The sequence below is a fragment of the Dipodomys merriami genome, unplaced genomic scaffold (assembly GCF_024711535.1).
Source record: "Dipodomys merriami isolate MVZ:Mamm:240054 unplaced genomic scaffold, mDipMer1.0.p SCAF_19, whole genome shotgun sequence".
Lineage (NCBI taxonomy): Eukaryota > Metazoa > Chordata > Mammalia > Rodentia > Heteromyidae > Dipodomys > Dipodomys merriami.
The window spans coordinates 26,560,059-26,582,751 of NW_027203270.1; the positions used below are offsets into that span (position 1 = coordinate 26,560,059).

Sequence of the window (22,693 nt, forward strand, 5' to 3'; positions counted from 1 at the left end):
CCCAGAGCATTGTCATTGGTGCTACATGGAATTGGACATGTGGATTGGGTTCCTGAGTCATCTTCAGGATAGGTTCACTTGTACAAAGTCTGTGCCTTCGTGGCAATGTTAAGTGAATGCCTCTATAACTTTGAGTCTATTTCCAGATAAACAATCCAGACATGCGAGTACAGATCCTGAAAGACTACGTCAAACAGCACTTCCCTGCCACTCCACTGCTTGATTATGCCCTAGAAGTGGAGAAGATCACCACGTCTAAGGTAATGAAACATTCCTGAGCTTGTTTTCTTACTTCTTTGTGTGTCTGATAAATATTATATAGTATTTTTATTCAGAATTGCTTAGTTTTTGTTAGTACACATTAGTCATACAAAGAGAATTGTAACATTTCTACTCAGTTTACAGTGTATTCCAATTAGTTTGGCCGTGTCATTCTCCTTTACCCACTTCCTCCCTTCCTTAAACTTTCAGCAGGTTTCATTGTTCAATTTTCATACACTCAGACCATCAGCTTTGGCCATATTCATCTTTCTTCTCCCTCCTAGCCCCTCCCTCACAGAGCCTGTTTCTTTTTCCTTCCCTCACCCACTGACCACAGCTTTCTTTGAGTTTGTTTTGTTTTTCTCTATCACATGTGAGGCTTGAACTCAAGGGCTGGACACTATCCCAGAGCTTTTTCACTCAAGGCTAGCATTCTACCACTTTGAATAACTGCACCAATTTCAGTTTTCTGGTGGTTAATTGGAGATAAGAGTCTCACAGACTGTCCTGCCCTGACTGGCTTTGAACTGCAATCCTCAGGTCTCAGCCTCCTAATAGCTAGGATTACATGTGTGACTCACTGGTATTCCACCTCTTTGAGATAAGATATTTTCAAGTAGAGTTGTTATGTATTTCAAAATTACTGTTTTTGGGTGAATTTCTTAAGGGATTTGACAGTCAGTTTTAGTTAAATAGCTAAACTTACACCAACTGGTCTGGAAATTTTTATTTACTTACTTACTTACTTATTTATTTATTGTCAGTCGAGGGGCTTGAATTCTGGGCCTGGGCGCTGTCCCTCAGCTCTTCAGCTTAAGGCAAGCACTCTACCACTTGAGCCACAGCACTATTTCCAGTTTTCTGGTGGTTTACTGGAGTCTCACGGACTTTCCTGCCCGGGCTGGCTTTGAACCATGATCCTCAGATCTTGGCTTCTTGAGTAGCTAGGATTACAGGCGTGAGCCACCAGCACCCAACTGAAATTTTTATTTTCTATTGCATAAATAAGTGAACAGACATAGACTAAATGTCTACTAGATGTGAAGTATTGGCTATATGCTGGGAGTTCACCTAAAATGCAGTGTCAACCAAATGGAAAGTTTTTAAGTGGGTCAAAATTCATAGCCAGAGGGCTGGGAAGGTGGCTCAGTGGTAGAGTGCTTGCCTTGCATGCATGAGGCCCTGGGTTCGATTCCTCAGCACCACATAAGCAAAAAGAAAAAAGCCGGAAGAGGTGCTGTGGCTCAAGTGGTAGAGTGCTAGCCTTGAGCTGAAGAGCTGAGGGACAGTGTCCAGGCCCAGAGTTCGGGCTCCACGACCGGACCAAAAAAAAAAAAAAAAAAAATTCATAGCCAGAAATGGTGGGATGTTGTTATAATTCCAGTACTTGGAAGGCAGAGGCAGGGGGATCAAGAACTACAGACCATCCAGGTGCCAGCGCTCATGCCTGTAAACCTAGCTACTCAGGAGGCTGAGATTTGAGGTTTTTGGTTCAAAGGCAGCCTGGGTAGGAAAATCTGTGACATTCTTATCTCCAATTAACTACCAAAAAAACTGGAAATGGAGCTTTAGCTCAAGTAGTAGAGTACTAGCCTTGAGCAAAAAAAGCTCAGTAGTGCCTAGGCCCTGAGTTCAAGCCCAGGACTGGCACCAAAAAAGAAGAGAGGGAGAGAGGGATCCTGTTAGTGAACTAGCTTCACCTGACTGTAACAAAATACTTAACAACAACTTAAAGGAAGAAGAATTAATTTCTTCACCAGTTTAGAAGTGTCAGTACATCCTGGCAAGGTAAAACAACAGAAGAGCTTTATCCCAACTAGATCCCCCAGCTTTGAAAGGGTGCCGCCCAAATGTGTTTAAGCCCTCCCTCTGCATAGTTAGTCCTCTCTGGAAGTATCCTTGAAGGCATACCTAAAGGGGTACCTTACTAGTTTTCTATGTGCCCTCAATCTAATCAAATTGATCATAAAGTTAACCAGAGTGGTAACATTGAAGATGAAAAATTAAAAGAGAGAGTAAATGACAAATGTTTTGATTTTTGTTTGTTTGCCCTTCCCAGAAGCCGAATCTCATTCTAAATGTAGATGGCTTCATCGGAGTTGCATTTGTGGACATGCTTCGGAACTGTGGGTCCTTTACTCGGTGAGCACTATAGCCGTTCTCCTCATTAATTCTTGTGATGTCTTCTTCCAGTTTTTCGTGTGTGTGTGTGTGTGTGTGTGTGTGTGTGTGTGTGTGTGTGTGTGTGTGTGTATTTTGGTGTTTTTTGGGGGGTCAGTCGTGTGTGTGTGTGTGTGTGTGTGTGTGTGTGTGTGTGTGTGTGTGTTGTGTGTGTTTTGGTATTTTTTTTTTGTGGGGGGGGCGGTCATTCATGGGGCCTGAACTCTGGGCCTGGGTGCTGGTCCTCAGCTCTTCAGCTCAAGGCTAGCGCTCTACCACTTGAGCCACAGCGCCACTTCTGGCTTTTTCTGCTTATATGGTGCTGAGGAATTGAACTCAGGGCCTCATGCATGCAAGGCAAGCACTCTACCACTGAGCCACCTTCCCAGCCCTCTTCTTCCAGTTTTAAAATTAGTGCTTGTTTACTGTAGAGGATTTAGAAAAGAGAAAACTAAAAGTCTCTGCTACCACCCATAGCACCTCTCTTTTCCTCTTTCTTTTATTAAGCATATATTAATCAGACATTACTCATGTACATAATGTACTTTGATCAGATTCATCCCTTGTTTTTCTTCCATTTTGAAATCAGAGTGCTTAACCTCCCTAGGCAGAATTAGTAGTGATTGCTGGGAAGGAGAGCTTGTGAACTATATATTAAAACTGCACGTTGTGTGTTGCAGGGAGGAAGCCGATGAATATATTGACATTGGAGCCCTCAATGGCATCTTTGTACTTGGAAGAAGTATGGGCTTCATTGGTGAGTTGGCTGTTACTATTTTTAAGGGTTTGTTCTGTCTCTTTTTTTTGTACCAGAATTGGGCTTGAACTCAGAACCTGGAACTGTCCTTGATTTTTCATTAAAGACTGATGCTCTCTACTTCCTGTTCTCTATTGTTTGAAAGTCCTCATAGTTGTACTACAATTGACCATGTTGAGATTTTTTTTTTTTTGTCGGTCGTGGGGCTTGAACTGGGCCTGGGCGCTGTCCTTCAGCTCTTCAGCTCAAAGCTAGCACTCTATCACTTGAGCCACAGTGCCACTTCCTGTTTTCTGAGTGGTTTGTTGGAGATAAGAGCCTCACAGACTTTCCTAAACCAGCCTGGCTTTGAACCATGATCCTAAGATCTCAGCCTCCTGAGTAGCTAGGATTACAATAACAATGTCACATTTCTAAATCTTTTTGTGTGTGTGTGTGTGTGCCTTATATTGGGGCTTTAACCCAGTGCCTGGCTGCTGTCTTATAGCATTTTTGCTCAAGGCTAGCACTCTGCCACTTTAGCCATACCTCTACTTCCAGTTTTTTAGCTAGTTAATTGGAGATGAAAGTCTCGTGGACTTTTCTGCCCAGGCTGGCTTCGAACTGTATTCCTCAGATCTTAGCTTCCTGAGTAGCTAGGATTATAGGCATGAGCTACCAGCACCTACCTTTGAATCATTCATTTTGTGTGTGTGTCTGTGTGCTAGTCCTGGGTCTTGAACTCATAGCCTAGGATTAAAGGCATGAGCCACTAATGCTTGGCCTTTGAATCTTTTTTTTTTTTTTTTTTTTGTTGGTTGGTTGTGGGGGTTGGACTCAGGGTCTGGGCGCTGTCCCTGAGCTCTTCTGTTCAGTACTCTAGCAGTATGAGCCACAGTGCCACCTCCCTTTGAATTGTTGTTGTTGCTTTTTTTTTTCTCACTAGACAGTAATTCTTTTTATTTGTACTTTACATTTTTCTTTTTTCTTGAACTGCCATGAAGGCTTTTTTTTCTTTTTTTGCAATTTTTTTTAATGGTGATTAAGTGATTACATAAATTTCACAAATTTCGCAGTATTGTGAGATAGTGATGCTTAGTTAGTCACAAACACATTCTAACCTACATGGGGCAAATTGTCTTTATCGTGGTCTATAACGTTTATGAGTTCTATGAGCTTTGACAATACAGTTATTTTTTTCCACATCAGGTGATATGTACATTTCTTTCCTTTTGCTTAGTGTCAGTTGTTCCCTCTTTCCCGCTCATTCCCTCCCTCCCATCACTGCCATTTTGAGTTGCTTAGTTTGTTTTGAGTAATGTCCAGTGCAGCTGATGCGTCTGCTGTTGTATTTTTTTTAATATATATTTTTTATTGTAAAGATACTGTATAGAGGAGTTACAATTAGATGAATAAAGTAATGAGTATATTTCCTAACAAGCATTGTTACCAACCCTCCTTGTTTTTCCCCTACCATCCCTTCCCTCTCCACATCCCCAACTCCTCCCTACCCCTCACACCAGTTGTAAAGTTTGTTTTCAACATAGTGTCTTGTACATCTCATTGTTACAAAAAAAAATATGGAACGCTTCACGAATTTGCTTGTCATCCTTGTGCAGGGGCCATGCTAATCTTCTCTGTATGGTTCCAATTTTAGTATTTGTGCTGTTGAATCAAGCACTGAATCATCGTTAATCCACCCTTTTTTTTTTAATTCCCCCTTATCTTTACCTTTGTATCTTTATTCTTGGGAATGATTTGATAGTCCAGAAAAAGTGGAATTCAGTTTAACAGTTTCTTTTTGTCAAATCTGAGTGATTTACCTATGGAATGGAGCTGGTTAAACTTCCCATTTCCAATTCCTTCCCATTCCTTTATGTCTAACTTGATTTCTGTTTTTTTTTCTTTTTTTGGTACCAGTCCTGGGACTTGAACTCAGGGCCTGAGCACTGGCCCTGCGGTTTTGTGCTCAAGGCTAGTGCCCTACCACTTTGAGCTCCATGTCAGCTTTTTTTGGTGTTTAATTGGAGATATGTCTCATGAATTTTCCTGCCTGGGCTGGCAGGAATCTTTTTTTTTTTTTTTTTTGTCGGTCATGGGGCTTGTACTCTGGACTTGGGCACTGTCCCTCAGCTCTTCAGCTCAAGGCAAGTGCTCTACCACTTGAACCAAAGCACCACTTCCAGTTTTCTGAGTGGTTTATTGGAGATGAGTCTCATGGCCGTTTGTGCCCCGGCTGGCTTTGAACCGTGATCTTCAGATCTCAGCCTCCTGAGTAGCTAGGATTATAGGCACTGGCAGGAATCTTGATCCTGAGAGCTCAACCTTCTGAGTAGCTAGGATTATAGGTGTAAGCCACTGACACCCAGCTTTGCTACCTTTTAAATTTTTATCTATTGACTAAGTTTCTGTGATTTGGGTGCTTCACTTCTGGGCCTGGGCACTCTTAGCTTGAAGGTTAGTGCTTTACCACTTTAGCCACAGCTGGTGATAGAACCCTGGACAAGCACTCTACCACTGAGTTATATCCAGGGCCTACTGTCTTCAGAGATTGATTGATTGATTGATTGATTGATTGATTGTCAGTCCTGGAGCTTGAACTCAGGGCCTGAGTGCTGTCTCTGAGCTTTTGTGCATAAGACTAGTGCTCTAGGGCTGGGAAGGTGGCTCAGTGGTAGAGCACTTGCCTTGCATGCTCGAGGCCCTGGGTTCGATTCCTCAGCACCACATAAGAAAAAAGCCGGAAGTGGCACTGTGGCTCAAGTGGTAGAGTGCTAGCCTTGCGCTGAAGAGCTGAGGGACAGCGCCCAGGCCCAGAGTTCAGGCCCCACGACCGGACCCCCCCCCAAAAAAAAAAAAGACTAGTGCTCTACCACTTTGAGTCACAGCTCCACTTCCAATTTTCTGGTTGTAGATAAGAGCCATGGACTTGCCTACCCTCACTGGCTTCGAAATTTAGTCCTCAGATCTCAGCCTCCTGAGTAGTTAGGGTTGTGAGGCACAGGTACCTGGCTTTTTTTTTTTTTTTTAATTTTTGTTGATTGTGGGACTTGAACTCAGGGCCTGGGTGCTGTCCTTAAGCTTTTACATCAAGGCTAATGCTCTACCACTACTTCAGTTTTCTGGTGGTTAACTGAAGATAAGAGCCTCATGGACTTTCATGCCCGAGCTGGCTTTGAACTGTGATCCTCAGATCTTGGCCTCCTGTATAACTAGGATTACAAGTATGAGCCAGTGCCTGGCTTCAGATTTTCATATCAGAAAGACTTCCCTTCCTCATCCTCTGCCCCTTATCACAATTATGAAACTCTTAATGAAAAGATACCTCTGCTTCATTTTAGGACATTATCTTGATCAGAAGAGGCTGAAGCAAGGGCTTTATCGTCATCCATGGGATGATATTTCGTATGTTCTTCCGGAACACATGAGCATGTAACCAAGCCAGGAAGCCTTCTGCAGTAAGAAGACAAGACCTCCTCAAGAAATAGCATACACATAGCTGATTATGGAGCCTTCTATAGGATGGGTTAGGAACATAAATCGCCATTGGTGTACAGGCACCAAAGACCAACACCCACAGGCTAACATTCATTCAAAGCTTAATATTTTTTTTTATAAGCATAGAAATAAAACCAAGCCAATACTTGTGACATTTGCTCTGCTACCTGCTGTATTTATTATATGGATACCTCTAAGCACCATCAGAATAGTGTTCTTCCTTGTAGGGTGTTATGATGTTTTCTTTTTGCTACTAGTTGAACTTTTTTTTTTCTTCTTTGGAGGAAGGGAATGAAACTTTCAAGATTTTAATTACCTTATATGTCTAAATCTTTCAATGTCTTATTTTTCTGCTTCCCTTTTTCCTCCTCATACAACATGAAGAACATTGTATTAATCTGATTTGTAAGGATCTTTTTTATTTTAAGGTATATGTCAAGGGTTTGTTTAGGATCCCACTGGAATGTTCTGTGTTACAGATCACAGTCTGGCTATGTCAGGGGGTGGGACCATTGCATCCTTAGCCATTGTCACAAATACGTGGAATAGTAATTTAAAATGTAAAGTTGTAACATAGACGTGTTTTAGATGTAAACGCAAAGCAAAAAGCTGTGAAATGTCTTGTGTCTTATGTTCTCTGTATTTATGCAGCTGACTACTTGTCTGTTACTGAATTGTGGGATCAAAACACCATCTCCACCTTTTTTGCATCTGTAACCCACAAAGATTCTGGGCAGCTGCCACCTCAGTCTTTTCTCTATTATCATATTTGGTTTAAATAAACTATGTAGTAACAATGAAGGCATATTGCTGTCTCTATACCCTTCTGTATTCCTTTGTACTATACGTATGTGTGTGTGCCAGTCTTGGGGCTTGAGCTTCAGGGCTTGAATGCTATGCCCGAGCATTTTTTATTCAAGGCTAGTTCTCTACCACTTGAGCCACAGCTCTACTTCAGGCTTTTTTGGTGATTAATTGGAGATAAGGATCTTAAAGACTTTCTTGCCTGGGCTGGCTTTGAATTGCAATCTTCAGATTCAGCCTCCTGAATAGCTAGGAGCCATCATTGTCCCACTTATACTTTCTAATAGTTTAAGTTCCTGAAACTATTTTTTTTTATGCTCCACCTCTTGAAAAACAAAATAGAATTAAAGCCAGGTACCTCCTTAGGAGGCTGAGATCTAAATATCACAGTTTGAAACCAGGCCAGGCAGGAAAGTCTATGAGATTGAGATTCTTATTTCCAATTGATCACACACACACCTGAAAATGGAGCTGTGGCTCTAATGGTAGAGTGTCACCCTTGAGTGAAAAAGCTAAAGGACAGTGCCCAGGCCCTGAGTTCAAGCCCCAATACTAGCACCAAAATTAAAAAAAAAAAAAGCTTCAGGGCTGGGAAAGTGGCTCAGTGGTAGAGCGCTTGCCTTGCATGCCTGAGGCCCTGGGTTCGATTCCTCAGCACCACATAAGCAAAAAGAAAAAAGCCAGAAGTGGCTCTGTGGCTTACGTGGTAGAGCACTAGCCTTGAGCTGAAGAGCTGAGGGACAGCGCCCAGGCCCAGAGTTCAGGCCCCACGACCGGACCCAAAAAAAAAAAAAAAAGCTTCAAAAAAAATGGAAATGGGGGAAAGCCCACATCTATATCACTCCTTTCTTTTTTTTTTTTCTTTTTTTTGGGGGGGAGGGTCCGGTCGTGGGCCCTGAACTCTGGGCCTAGGCGCTGTCCCTCAGCTCTTCAGCGCAAGGCTAGCACTCTACCACTTGAGCCACAGCGCCACTTCCGGCTTTTTTCTTATGTGGTGCTGAGGAATCGAACCCAGGGCCTCGAGCATGCAAAGCAAGTGCTCTACCACTGAGCCGCCTTCCCAGCCCCTCTTTTTTTGTCAGCCATGGGTCTTGAACTCTGGGCCTGGGCACTGTCCCGGAGCTCTTCAGCTCAAGGCGAGCACTCTACCACCTGAGCCACAGCACTACTTCCAGTTTAATGGGGGGGTTAATTAGAGGTAAGAGTTTTGTAGACTTTCCTGCCTGGGCTAGTATTACAGGTGTGAGCCACTGGTGCCCAGCATCACTCTTTTCTTAATGTATGATAATGAAAGCTCTACTCAAATACACAGGCTGAAAGCAAACAAATCACTGAGCAAATTCTAAGTTCCATTGATTTAACTTTGAACTCTACTAATTTAAGTCTGTCTGGTCTTTATTTCTCCATTTGTCCTGGTACAAGCAATCCATTCTCCTCAGAAACCAGTGGTGGCTCATGCCTGTAATCCTAGCTACTTAGGAGGCTGAGAGCTGAGGTTCAGATCTGAAGTCAGCCCAGGCAGGAAAGTCTATGAGACTTATCTCCAATAAACCTCTCAGAAAAAAAGCTGGAAGTTACTCTGTGGCTCAAGTCGTAGAGGGCTAGCTTTGAGCATAAAGAAGCTCAAGGATAGCTAGGCCCTGAGTTCAAGCCAAGGACAGCAAAAAAAAAAAAAAAAAAGTTGAGGACTTTCACGTGGTAGGGCATCTGCTTAGCAAGCAAAGACCATAAGCTCAATCAAACTCCAGTAACACTGAGGGGGAAAAGTCATTCAGTCACTCTCTTACTTAGTTGCTTTTCTTTCTCTTTCTCTCTCTCTTTCTTTCCTTCCTCTTTCTTTCCTTTTTTCTTTCTCTTTCTTTTCTTTCTCTCTTTCTTTCTTGCTTTTTTTTTCTTTCTTTCACTTGAACTCAGAACTTGAGTACTGTCTCTGAGCTTTTGTGCTCAAGACTAGTGCTCTACTACTTGAATCACAGCCTCACTTCCAGCTTTTTTTGGTAGTTAATTGGAAATAAGAGGCCAGGACTTTCCTACTTGGGCTGGCTTTGAACTGTGATCCTAAGATCCCAGCCTCTGAGTAGCTGGGATTACAGGCGTGAGTCAATAGCACCTGGCCTTTCTAACCATATTTTAAAAATCACATGAGATGATGACTATGGAAGCATTACCTCATTTAAGCCTCGGTGGTATCCCAAGGTGTAGGTAATATCCCCGCAGAAAATAAATTCGTTCAGAGATAATAAGTAACAGCTTTCGTCTCCTTGGATGGGGCCAAGTTTTTTTTTTCTTTTTTAAATGCAAGGCTACTTTAAAAAAATTTTTTTTTTCTCTGCGTTGCTAAGCATCAAACTCCAAAGCCATTTTGTGATTCTTAATTTAAAAAAAAATTTTTTTTTTGTTAGGTGCAGGTAGCTCTCCCAAGCTTGGAAAGCCAGTCATCCCTGCCCTGCAGATGCAATCCGGTGGCAGGCAAGCCTAGGGGCAGCGCGAGGGCGCATGCGCGGCTCCGCCCCGCGCGCACTGTTTAATCCCAGAATCCCTCTGTGTCGCACCAGAACGGCCGCACCGTTCCGAGCCTCCGGAGGCCGGCGCAGCTGCGTCAAGATGGCGGCGGCGGTAGCGGCGGCGGCGGCGGCGGCGGCCGCGGCAGCATCCCTTCAGGTGCTGGAGATGGAGAGCATGGAGACGGCCACCACTGGAACAGCAGGGCTGGCGGCCGAGGTCCGAGGCAGCGGCACCGTAGACTTCGGATCCGGGCCCGGGATCTCTGCCATGGAAGCCGGCGGAGGCGACCCGGGCCCCGAGGCCGAGGATTTCGAGTGCAGCTCCCACTGCTCCGAGCTCTCCTGGCGGCAGAACGAGCAGCGTCGCCAGGGCCTCTTCTGCGACATCACCTTGTGCTTCGGCGGCGCCGGGGGTCGCGAGTTCCGGGCCCACCGCTCGGTGCTGGCCGCCGCCACCGAGTACTTCACGCCTTTGCTCTCGGGCCAGTTCTCCGAGTCCCGCTCGGGCCGGGTGGAGATGCGTAAGTGGAGCTCGGAGCCGGGGCCCGAACCCGACACCGTGGAGGCCGTTATCGAGTACATGTACACCGGCCGCATCCGGGTCAGCACCGGCAGCGTGCACGAGGTGCTGGAGCTGGCCGACAGGTGAGCTAGGGCCATGCCCGCCCATCGCCGTCATTTACTGCGCCAGCGTGTGTGAGTGTGTGTGTGTGTGTGTGGCAGAGGGGAGTGGGGGGGGGTCGCCACCGCTTCGGGCATGGACGTTGACCACCCCCCCCACCCACCCCCGAGCCCAGCCAGGGCGCCCTGTGCCTGGGGAGCTCAGACATTCGGTGGAGGAGAGACAAAGGCAATGAAAAAGTCCGTAAGGTGATGATGATTGTTGCGATGACATTAAAAACCGGTATTAGGCTAGAGGAAAGGCCTTTCCCAGGCGGTGACATTTCAACTGACCTCCTAAGTGTGGAGGAAACTAACACTAGAAAACTAGTGCAAAGATGAGAGTGGGTGGTGGATGATCATTCCGGGCAGCGCAGAAGCCCTCAGGCATGATCCTGTTTGGTTTAGAGAAGTTACTTGGGAATCTCTCCTGAGGCTAGGTCAGGTTGGTGTGAACGGGAGGGTGTGGGAGATGAATTGGGATGAGTTTTACTGACTGCGACGGGAAGCAGGGTCAAAAAAAAATACTCTGATTCAAACATTGGAAGAGATTAGCCCGCTGCTGTTGTGAAGGGATCTAGGTAGCAAGAATGGATGCTCTGGAGGAGAGTTCTGGCCTTATGTGTTGCACATTTCTTTGTTTTGACAAATACTTATTGAATATCTATTATGCCTCAAGATGAGACCCTGGACTCTAAGGTGCTGGGAATTCAGCAGTGAACAAAACAGACAAAAGTCTCAGCCCTATCTCATTGTATTGGTAGACCTAGCCTGTTGAATGATTTGTTTTAGCTGAGATGAAAACTGTGGCTGTGGGGGTGGGGGCACAGTGTTAATTCTGTCTGATGTAGAGAGAGGACTGATTTTTTTTTTTAAGTTGTATGGATGAAGAATTCTGAGAAAAAATAGCAAAGAAATAAAGGAGATGAGGTAGAGGGTGCTTCAGGTAAGAGACCCAAATGCAAAGCTCTGAAGTGGAGCTTATCTGAGCATAGGGAGCATCTGAAGCTCATATAGTTGGAGAGGGATGGAAGGAAGGGATGCCTCAGGATGATCATGTGATTAGAACCACATCCCACAGGGCCTCCTTGATTGAACTTGAGCATTTACAGTGAATGAGATGGAAAGAATGATGCAGTTTGACTTGAATTATGTGTTGAGAAAAGGATGAAGCAGTGGGGAACATGCATCAAGGACAGAAGCAAGAGACTAGCTTAACTGGACTGAGAAGGGCAAAGAGGTGGTGATAAAAGGGCACATACCAGAAGAGGATATGCACTTGCCGTTAGATTAGATGTGGATGTAAGGGAAGACAGTTTTTTTAGCCCATGCCCAAATAGACTGATGAAGTTGTTAAGATGTGGAAGATTGCAGAAGAGCAGGAGGAATGTCAGCTTGGACCTGTTCAAGAAGTTGTCAGGATAGGCAGTTGAGTAGAATAGCATTGAGCTTCCAAGACCAGCTCCGGAGAAACCATGGAAAGAAACAGTGCAACCATAGAGAATGCCTTATCAGGCAAGGACATCTCATTGAACACTGAGAATAAAATGTAAGTTTAAACTTAAAACAATTTCGGTGTGGTGGCATATGTCTTTAATCTCAGTCTGGAGGCTGAGCAAGAAGACTGAGAATTCAAGGCCAGCTTGAGCTACATATCAAGACTCTGCTTCAAAATAAATAAACAAATAGCCAATCTGATCACAACTGTCCAGTGGAAAATTCTCCGTACCCCAGTTAAACCTAGACATTAGGTATACATACATATTTCTATGTATTAATGTTAACATAAAGCAGTGACAATTTGCCAATAGAAACAACTAATATACTTTAAGGTATATGCAAAACAACTAATACATTTTAAGATATATGCCAAAAAAATAAGTAAATAGGTTGCATTGGGAAGGCAGGTACAGGGTTAGTTGTAGGCAGGAGTTGTAGTTGGTGTCAGGAGATGAAATTCCTGCTCACTGATTTGGAGCATTTTCTTAGGATATGAGGCTGAGTTACCAGAAGGTGGGACAGGAGGGATAGCATCTTATGGTAGCACTGACAAGGTTGTTTATGTCTGACATGATTTTGTGTTTTTCAGATTTTTATTGGGCAGTTAGGAGTGAGGAGGAGGGGGTACTCCAGGCAATTTTCTTGAAGCTAGAACTTCTCTCCATCTTTCAGAGTCTAAGCATCTCTCTGTGTCAGGTGCTCTTCACGATGTTCTTTGATCATCACATTTAATCTTTCCATCAGTTCTGAGGCAGATCTCCCCTCTTCGCACACGTGCTCTGCTGGTGATTCAGCCCTGCAGGGCACTTGTAAGAAAGAACCAGAAATAATAGACATGCCTGGCATCCTCCTATGATGCCTAAGGTGTGATAGCTGTGTTTTGTTATATGTTTTCCCGAAACCTGTCTTAAGGGAATGTACCTTAGAATCTGGTGACCTTAGCATCCCAACATGTCAGAGAGCCACTAGAGCCTTTACTACTACACTTTGTCTTTGTTTATGTCTAAGATGGTATGTTTCTTTCAGAAGGTGAAGAGAGAGAACCTTTTCTCCCCTTAAAGATAAATGTAGCCCTTTCTAGCTTCAAACTCAAAAATCTTTTGTTTCAGCCTCCCAACTACTAGGCATGCTCCACTAGGTCCAACTCCTATTAGTTTTTATATTGTGGCTAAGGTAGTTATTAAGCACAATAACCATAATAATAAACAGTTAATGAATTGAGGTGAGCCTGACTTGGAAAAGTTATCTTTATATGTTTAAGTTGGTTCTTAGCTAGGGATGTCTTCAACTTCTTTTTTTTCTGTTGGTTCTGGGGCTTGAATTCAGGGTCTAGAAGTTGTTTCTGAGCTGCTGCTGCTCAAGGCTAGCACTGTACCACTTGAGCCACAGTACTACTTCCAGCCTTTTCTGAGTAGTTTATTGGAGATGAGTCTCACAAACTTTACTGCTACTGCCTGGACTGGCTTCGAACCATGATCCCCAGATCTCAGCCTGAGTAGCTAGGATTACAGTCCTGAGCTACTGGCCCCCAGCTGTCTCCTTTTTTTAAAACAGTGGTCTTATATTGGCCACCCTTGGGCTGACTGCTGTTAGATTTATGATTTGTGTTAGAATTTTGTGCTGCTTTAAAGAATTTGTGTAACAGGTAACATTCTGTCATCTATATGCCAAACTATTTCTGTTGGTTTTTTGTTGTTGCTTGTTTTTTTCTGCTAGTCCCAGCACTTGAACTCAGGGCCTGGGCACTGTCCCCGAGCTTCTTTTGCTCAAGGCTAGCACTCTACCACTTGAGCCACAGCGCTACTTCTAGCTTTTTTTTTTTTTTTTTCTTAATGTGGTACTGAGGAATTGAACCCAGGGCTTCATGCATCCTAGGCAAGCACTCTACTACTAAGCCACATTCCCAGATCCCTTTCTTTCTTTCTTTCTTTCTTTCTTTCTTTCTTTCTTTCTTTCTTTCTTTCTTTCTTTCTTTCTTTCTTTCTTTCTTTTTCTTTCTTTCTTTCTTTCTTTTGCTTGCTTTCTTTCTTTCTCTCTCTCTTTTTCTTTCTTTCTTTCTTTTTGGTCAGATGTGTAGGGCTTGAACTGTGAGCCTAGGCACTGTCCGTCAGCTCTTCAGCTCAAGGCAAGCACTCTAACACTTGAACTACAGTGCAACTTTATGTATTCTGGTGATTTATTGGAGAGAAGCATCTTCTGGACTTTCCTGCCTGGGTTGCTTTGAACTGAGATCCTCAGATCTCAGGCTCTGTAGTAGCTAGGTTTTCAGGCATGAGCCACCAGCACCCGGCACTACTTCTGGTTATTTATTTTATTTTATTTTATTTTTGATTGTCGATCGTGGGAGCCAAACTCTGGGCCTGAGAGCTGTCTCTCAACTCAAGGCTAGTGCTCTACCACTTGAGCCACAAGGCCACTTTGGCTTTTTTCTGCTTATGTGGTACTGAGGAATCCAAACCAGGGCCTCATGCATGCAAGGCAAGCACTCTGCCATTGAACCAACTTCCCAGCCTGACTACTTCTGTTTTTTAAGCTACATTGTCCTACATATGTTTTTTTTTTACTATGCCTATGTTTTATTTCCTGGCTTCAGATATTTGAGTTTGCCCTGCTATCCTGATTTAATGATAAGGACTGAGCTCAGGGCAAAGCCCCTGAGCATCTCACCCCTTTTGGGTGTTCAAAGAGAATATTATATTGAAAAGTCAATGAAAACCTGACATAAAGCCAGGCTTCTGGTGGCTCACGCCTGTAATCCTAGCTACTCAGGAGTCTGAGATCTGAGACTCAAGTTTTAAAACAAGCCCCGACAGGACAGTCCCTGAGACTCTTATCTCCAGTTAACCACTAAGAAAAACAACAGAAGCGGTGGCTCAAGTAATAGAGCACTAGCCTTGGCAAAAATGCTCAGGGAAAGCATGCAGACCTTGAGTTCAAAAAAGATGGCACAAAAAAGGGGAAAAAAGGGAGGAAGGAAGGAAGAAAACAAACTTCTGATTTGTCTTTCTGGTATCTGTCTAAGGCCTGTAGGAAGTCACAGTTCCTGTTTGCTCTTACTTTAGACTATATTCATGCCTCTTCACCAGGACCCTGCCTCACTTAAGAAACTGATGAGAAGTGGCGCTGTGGCTCAAGTGGTAGAGTGCTAGTGAAGAGCTCAGGGACAGCCACCAGGCCTGGAGTTCAAGTCCCATGACTGACGAAAAAAGAAAACAGGAAGCAAGCAAGCAGGCAGGGGCTGGGAATGTGGCTTAGTGGTAGAGTGCTTGCCTAGCATGCCTGAAAGCCCTGGGTTTGATTCCTCAGTACCATATACACAGAAAAAGCCAGAAGTGACTGTGGCTCAAGTGGTAGAGCGCTAGCCTTGAGCACAGAGAAGCTCAAGGACAGTGCCCAGGCCCTGAGTTCAAGCCCAAGGACCAGCAAAAAAAAAGAAGAAAAAAAAGAAGAAGAAGAAGAAGAAGCTGATGACTGGAAAGAGTCTAGGAAAAGGTGATAGAGACAAGTTTGGGCTGGAATTTTCCTTTGCTAAGGATAAATGAGACTAAAGTATGAGACTGTTATACTATTAAGGAATATATTCTAGATAACCTTATATAATTAAAAATTCTACTTTGGGGCTGGGAAGGTAGCTCAGTGGTAGAGTGCTTGCCTTGAATGCATGAAGCCCTGGGTTCAATTCCTCAGCACCACATAAGCAGAAAAAGCCCAAAATGGTGCTGTGGCTCAAGTGGTAGAGCTCTAGCCTTGAGCTGAAGAGCTGAAGGACAGCAGACCCAGAGTTTAGGCCCACGACCAACAAGTACGCACTTATAATTTCAGCACTGGCTTTGAGGGAAGCCTGGGTTACATAGCAATACTCTGCTTAAAAAAAAACTCCTCTAATATGTAAAATTATGTAAAATATATGTGTAAATGTATAAGTATTTTTTAACATTTTATATGCAGATGACTTTTACGTATGCTTTTTTGTTATTTTATTTTTTTTAGTGCTGTGCTGGTGATTAAGCCTAGGGGCTCCAGTCTGCTGAACTGCTAGTACAATACTCTGAGCTACAGCTGTAGCCGACACGGTGTTTTTATTGTTTTTGGTTTTGGTGTGTGTGTGTGTGGTAGTACTAGAGATGAACTCATGGCCTTCCACATGCTAGCAAGTGCTCACATTTGTTTGGGGCAAAGGGTAACACTGAGATTGAACTCGGGGGGGGGGGGGGGGGTCTCACGTTTGCTGGGTAGTTTCTACCGCTTAAGCCATAACCTTTCTTTTGTTCTTTTCTTTTTTTCTTTTTTTTTTTTTTTTGTTCGTTCTGTCTCTCAGAACCAGCTTGAGGGGCTGGGAAGGTGGCTTAGTGGTAGAGTGCTTGCCTTGCATGCATGAGGCCCTGGGTTCCATTCCTCAGCACCACATAAGCAGAAAAAGCCGCAAGTGGCGCCGTGACTCAAGCCATAGAGTGCTAGCCTTGAGCTGAAGAGCTGAGGGACAGTGCCCAGGCCCAGAGTCCAGGCCCCACGAATAACAATAATAATAATAATAATGATGATGATGATCAGCTTGAGATCACATTCCTACTATCATATGCTTCTTGTATAACTGGCATCACAGGCACAAGCAACTATACCTGGATTGTTATTTGAGATGGGATCTTGCTAATTGCTTGCCCACACTTGGTCTCTGCCTCCTTAGTAGCTGGGAATACAGCCATGAAACATAGTTTATGCTTGCTGGGCATATGTCCATTTGATATACCTTCAAATGGACATAGAAGCTTTTTTTTTGAATTTGTGCCAATACTTGAACTCAGGGCTTCATACTCTTACTTAGCTTTTTTGCTCAAGGCTGGTTGGTGCTTTACCACTTAAGCCATAGTCCCCCTTCTGGCTTTTGAGGGTTAATTGGAGATAAGAGTTCAATGGTCTTTTCTGCCCAGGCTGGCTTTGAACCATAATGCTCAGATTTCAGCCTCCTGAGTAGCTAGAGTTACAAGTGTAAGCCACTGGTGGCCATCCACATAGGCTTTTATACTTTTTAAAATGTGAGGATTTTTTTTCCCCCTCTAGATGTTGTACATATTGAAATTAATCTTAACATTTCAATTTCATAATTCAGGACGCTTTTAAAATGTAACTACGTAGGATACACACATCCCAAACTTAATCTTTTCCCTTTTTCTTGATTTCTAGATTCCTGTTAATTCGTTTAAAAGAATTTTGTGGAGAATTTCTCAAGAAAAAACTTCATCTTTCAAATTGTGTGGCCATTCATAGCTTAGCTCACATGTACACCCTGAGCCAACTTGCTCTGAAAGCTGCCGATATGATACGGAGGAATTTCTACAAAGTAATTCAGGATGAGGAATTTTATACTTTACCATTCCATCTCATTCGAGACTGGCTTTCTGACTTGGAAATTACTGTTGATTCGGAAGAGGTTCTCTTTGAAACAGTTTTGAAGTGGGTTCAGAGAAATGCTGAAGAGCGAGAGAGATACTTTGAAGAACTTTTTAAATTGCTCAGGTTGTCCCAGATGAAGCCTACCTACCTCACTCGGCATGTCAAACCAGAGAGGCTGGTGGCCAGTAATGAAGTTTGCGTCAAGCTGGTGGCTGATGCAGTGGAGAGGCATGCTCTGAGAGCTGAGAACATACAATCTGGCACATTGCAACATCCTGCTTCTCATGTGTCATTATTACCCCGTTATGGGCAAAACATGGATGTGATCATGGTTATTGGAGGTGTGTCTGAAGGAGGAGACTATTTGAGTGAATGTGTGGGATATTTTGTTGATGAGGATAGATGGGTAAACCTGCCTCATATTCATAATCATCTTGATGGGCATGCTGTCGCAGTAACAGAATCCTATGTGTATGTTGCCGGATCAATGGAACCAGGCTTTGCTAAGACTGTGGAAAGATACAACCCAAATTTGAACACATGGGAACATGTTTGTAGTCTGATGACAAGAAAGCATTCTTTTGGGCTAACGGAAGTCAAAGGCAAGCTATATAGCATTGGAGGACATGGCAACTTTAGTCCTGGCTTTAAAGATGTGACTGTTTACAATCCCGAACTTGATAAATGGCACAACTTGGAATCTGCACCGAAGATTCTTCGTGATGTCAAAGCACTGGCCATAGAAGACCGGTTTGTGTACATTGCTGCCCGCACTCCTGTGGACCGGGACACTGAGGATGGTTTAAAGGCTGTGATTACATGCTATGATACTGAGACTCGACAATGGCGAGATGTGGAGTCGTTGCCCCTTATTGACAATTACTGTTTTTTCCAGATGTCTGTGGTCAACTCAAACTTTTATCAGACTGCATCGTGTTGTCCCAAGAGTTATTCTTTAGAAAATGAAGAGGCAGTAAAAAAAATCACCAACCACGTGTCTGATGAGATCCTTGAGAGCTTGCCTCCAGAAGTCCTAAGCATTGAAGGGGCAGCCATTTGCTATTACAAAGATGATGTCTTTATTATTGGAGGCTGGAAAAACAGTGATGATATTGACAAACAGTATCGGAAAGAAGCCTACAGGTACTGTGCTGAGAGAAAGAGGTGGATGCTCCTTCCTCCCATGCCACAGCCTCGTTGTAGAGCCACTGCTTGTCACGTCAGGATCCCATACCGGTACTTGCATGGCACACAAAGATACCCTATGCCTCAAAACCTAATGTGGCAGAAGGACCGCATTAGACAGATGCAAGAAATACATCGGCACGCCCTGAACATGCGGCGAGTACCAAGCTCACAGATAGAATGCTAAATTCTCTAACACATGCAGCTAAAAACTTCTCCCTGTGTCGTATGACTGAAGATATCCAGACTGTTAACTTGAAAAAGTATGTTGGTAACTTATTTTCTAGCTGGATTGATTGATAGCCCATGTAAAGGAAGGGTAGTTAAGAACTGAAGAATGGGAAATTCAGTCCAATACATGGTAATCTTCGTTGTTTTGCAATCTTATATCTTTGTTTGGGTGTACTAGCTAAATCTTATTAAAGACAAGTGGAAAAAGCAGGTCTTGTTACTTGAGGCTGTTCTGCCAACCAGTTATAATTCCTTTGTTTTAGAGACTTGTGTTTTGGGCTTTAAGCACCACTTTTATTTGCACATTTTCTTTGATGTTCCTTTTCACTTTCTATAGAATGGTTTCACAAGATCAGAATTTATGTATTAAGCTCTCATCTGCAGGAGGCATGTGCAATAGTAAGACTGAAACCTGAAGGAGAAAGCACAGTGTGGTTCAGGAAGATGCTTTCAGAGTATTTACATTGATCTTTTGTTATATGTGTTTATCTAGAAATGGTGTTTTGTTCATATAAAGAAGAGGTGACTGATGAGAAATTTGTGGTTACCTCATGTATTTAAAAGTATATATTTTCACTTTAGCAGCTGATTATAAATTTCAAACCATCGCTCTGAGATGATGGCAGTTGGCTAGTATATTAATCTTTAGCTGATTGATGGAATGCAGACAAAGTTACATATATGAAATTTGTTTCTCTAAGAATTATAACTATAGACTGAGAAATCAAAAGAGGTGCAAGATCGAGGACATGTTAATGAACTTAAATAATGCCTATGACAATCAACACTCAATGCCTTCAGTTTTAATTTTTGTTCTAATACTATATTGAATCTTCCTCTTTTTTTTTTTCCTATAAGCAACTGTTTTCAAAATGGAAGAGAATAACAAGTTACCCTCCTACACTTTCATTAGAACTTTGCCTGAGCCTAGAATACCAAATTTGGGTATATAGTTTTGGCTTAAAAAAATTTATCACTACAGTTATCCTTTTGTTTTTGTTTATTCTTTATTTTTGTGTATTTTTCACTTTTGTTCATTCTTCTGACACTCTCCCTAGCTTTACACAAGTTAGCACTCAGGCTGAATTTTTTAGTGTTCTGTTGATCTCCTGATAATTTGCACTGTGCATTCACTTTTTTTTTCTTTTTAGGCACGAACTCGTTATGTAGCCTCAGTCTTCTGAGTGGTGGGATTATAGGCATGTGATAACACACCCAACTTATTTTTTATTTCTTAAAGAATAGTTCCCTTTTTAGACATGATGGAATACCATTCTAGAAGTCACAGCCCAAGATTTATCACTCTAGTTCTTATAATTAACCTTCTTATTGTGTGATCAGACATCAGATGAAAAAAGCACAACCAGAACATGTAGCTGTTTTGCTGCAAGACTTCATGTTTTAGCTCTTAGATTCTATATAGTAAGAACTTTTCCTGAAATTTCTAAATTAGTATCCCTGCCTAGAACAAAAGTTTTTAATAAATATATTGGAACTCTTACACTGGAATGAGGCTGGGAAATTGCAAATTGATTTTTAAACAAGAATATATTGCATACTACTCTTCTACCTTTTTCTCAATTTCCATTTCTTTATAGTTACTTCAGTGATTGCCTTTGGTGTCTGAGCAACACTACAGCTTAGTGATGAGGAGGACATGCAGTTAGAAATCATTGACTGAAGCTCCTGGAATGAACTTTCTGTTTCGTAAACTGTGTGACCAAACTTGTTCTTGGTTGTGTTGAAATAATTCAGTGTCACAACAAGGATGCGAGTTTTTCTCCAGAAGTGTGTGATATAGTTGGGGATTTTTTTTTTTTTTAAAAGAATTGTCTTGTGAGACAGTTACTACCCGTTGTTTGTTAGGGTCTGTACATGATATAGCAGAAGTTTTAGGTATAGTCTGGTTTTGAAAACTTGATTGAAACTTGTCTTTTTCTTAACTCAGCAGCAGCCTAGGCCCGGGCTGAAAGAAGGGGGGTAAGTCCTTGCATGATGATGTGTGCAGGTTTTTCTGACTACTGAGTTTCTAATTTTTATACTTAAATTCACGTGTGACTTCACATCAGTAATTTGTGTTTCCTAAGTACCCTAACTTGTTAATAAGGATAGAAATCAGATTTGCTTAAATCTGTTCAAGGCTGACATTCTGAAATTCTAAACTGAAAGGAACTTGAGGATTTGGAACGGTTCTAAGTATGTTGGTGAGGTCTAATGTGGCTCTTTGGGAAAGAAAATTTCCTTTCTGATAAAAAGGTAAAGATTGTGTTTGGTCATATAACCAGTTAAAAACACAGCTTTTTAAAAGATAGCCTAAGGTGTATTCAAGTAAACATTTTTTGTTGGTTTGTTTTTGGAGGAGAGGAATGAATTAGACCAAAGGTGATAACCATAAATATATATATATATATATATATATATATATATATATATACACACACACATATATATATATATATATACACACACACACACACATATATATATATATATATATAAAGCTTCCAGGGAGGCTGCGTCTACCTTACCTGGCTTTCCTTTGACTCTACCTTCCTACCTATGGATTAAAAACCAGTTGTGTATGTGGAGAATGTCAGTCATGAGCTTAGTGTTTAAGTAATACATCACTTGCAGTTTTGCATGAATATTCTTGTGTATCTTAATAGTCAAATTTGCTTTTGTTGTGCCAGTCCAAAATAACTTTACTAAGAGCTCTTAAAATTCCGTCAGCATCAGTTTTGTTTTGATCATCTATCTGGTTGTGTGTAGTATTTCTGGGACCAAAAAAGTGAAACATACTAACCTTTTTAATAGGGAACATAAGTTTAAAGCTGGAGAGAAGTATTTATGGAAGCTTGTGCATTTGTGTGTTTTAAACCCTTCCAACTGCTGGTAAGGCAGTTCCTACTGCACACTTTATTATTATCTCTTGACCAGTGTAGCATGTGATATGTTTAAAATAGTTCCTTTTCCACTTCATGATCCTGCTACCAACACCTATAATATCATAAAGTAGACAGGAATTGGTACTTTCCTCAAATGAAGCGTCCATTAAGGGCATGCTGGCCACGTTTCATGACTTTGAACGTGCACAGTATTGTACTAGAAAAATGCAGTGCTGTAACTGTAGCTTGTTTTTTGTCATTCACAGCTCATCACTCCAGTTTGTTTCTTTCTTGAAAAAAGTCCATTTTGTTGTTGTTATCCTTATGTTACAGCATGTATTCTGGTTCTTGGGAGCAGAACATCTCATAGTTGAGTGCCATAATACAATAGCATAACAGAATAGTCATTGTGCCTCAAAGAATTTAATTAGGTAGCCAAATTACTGCTCTTTGTCAGTCCCTTGTGGGACTTCTGTTTTACTCTGTGACGGTTGCTACAGTGTCTTACCTTGAAGCATATGTGCTAGAGTCCGTGTTAACTTAATCCTCCTGCTGCATGCACTTGTGAAAAGCAGTGCTTGCTAGGTGTTTGAAGATTTTATAATCCATGTCTAGGGCTCGTCAGTTGTAAAATAAATAGTGAGTTGATAACATTTTTTTGGGCTAGTGGTACAAGCCCAAGGTCTTGCAAGGTCTTGACTTTCTCCCTTCAAGTCAGAGATGATGTAGTATTTAGAATGCCTAGAGACATTATGTTGTAAAGTAACTTGTTTTTGTTTCTAAAACTATCTGGTTCTGTCTTAAAGATACTAATTGTGTCAGTGTACATTTTCAATAAACATATTTCTTTAGAGCTGGCTTATACTGTGTGATTGTTT

General features: G+C 42.3%; 2 protein-coding genes and 1 non-coding gene across 5 annotated transcripts in view; 2 read left to right on the forward strand and 1 right to left on the reverse strand.

Annotated features, from left to right (window-relative positions):
• Positions 1-7,460, forward strand: part of Acly (ATP citrate lyase) — a 51,393-nt gene extending 43,933 nt beyond the window's left edge. For all 3 annotated transcript variants that reach the window (XM_070028043.1, XM_070028044.1, XM_070028045.1), the window contains 4 exons: positions 147-260; positions 2,321-2,403; positions 3,102-3,178; positions 6,499-7,460. In XM_070028043.1, coding sequence (XP_069884144.1) covers positions 147-260; positions 2,321-2,403; positions 3,102-3,178; positions 6,499-6,593 — 369 coding nt within the window. In that variant the 3' untranslated portion in view covers positions 6,594-7,460. The remainder of the gene's footprint in view (positions 1-146; positions 261-2,320; positions 2,404-3,101; positions 3,179-6,498) is intronic.
• Positions 4,732-4,838, reverse strand: LOC138831218 (U6 spliceosomal RNA). Its single transcript, XR_011373166.1, has one exon. It is a non-coding gene; the product is annotated as a U6 spliceosomal RNA (small nuclear RNA).
• A 2,550-nt stretch (positions 7,461-10,010) lies between the features above and the next one.
• On the forward strand, positions 10,011-22,668 carry Klhl11 (kelch like family member 11). The gene is made up of 2 exons (XM_070028046.1): positions 10,011-10,608; positions 17,305-22,668. Exons 1-2 carry the CDS (start codon positions 10,064-10,066, stop codon positions 18,884-18,886), a joined length of 2,127 nt encoding a protein of 708 aa, XP_069884147.1. The 5' UTR covers positions 10,011-10,063; the 3' UTR covers positions 18,887-22,668.
• The last annotated feature ends 25 nt before the right edge of the window (positions 22,669-22,693 follow it).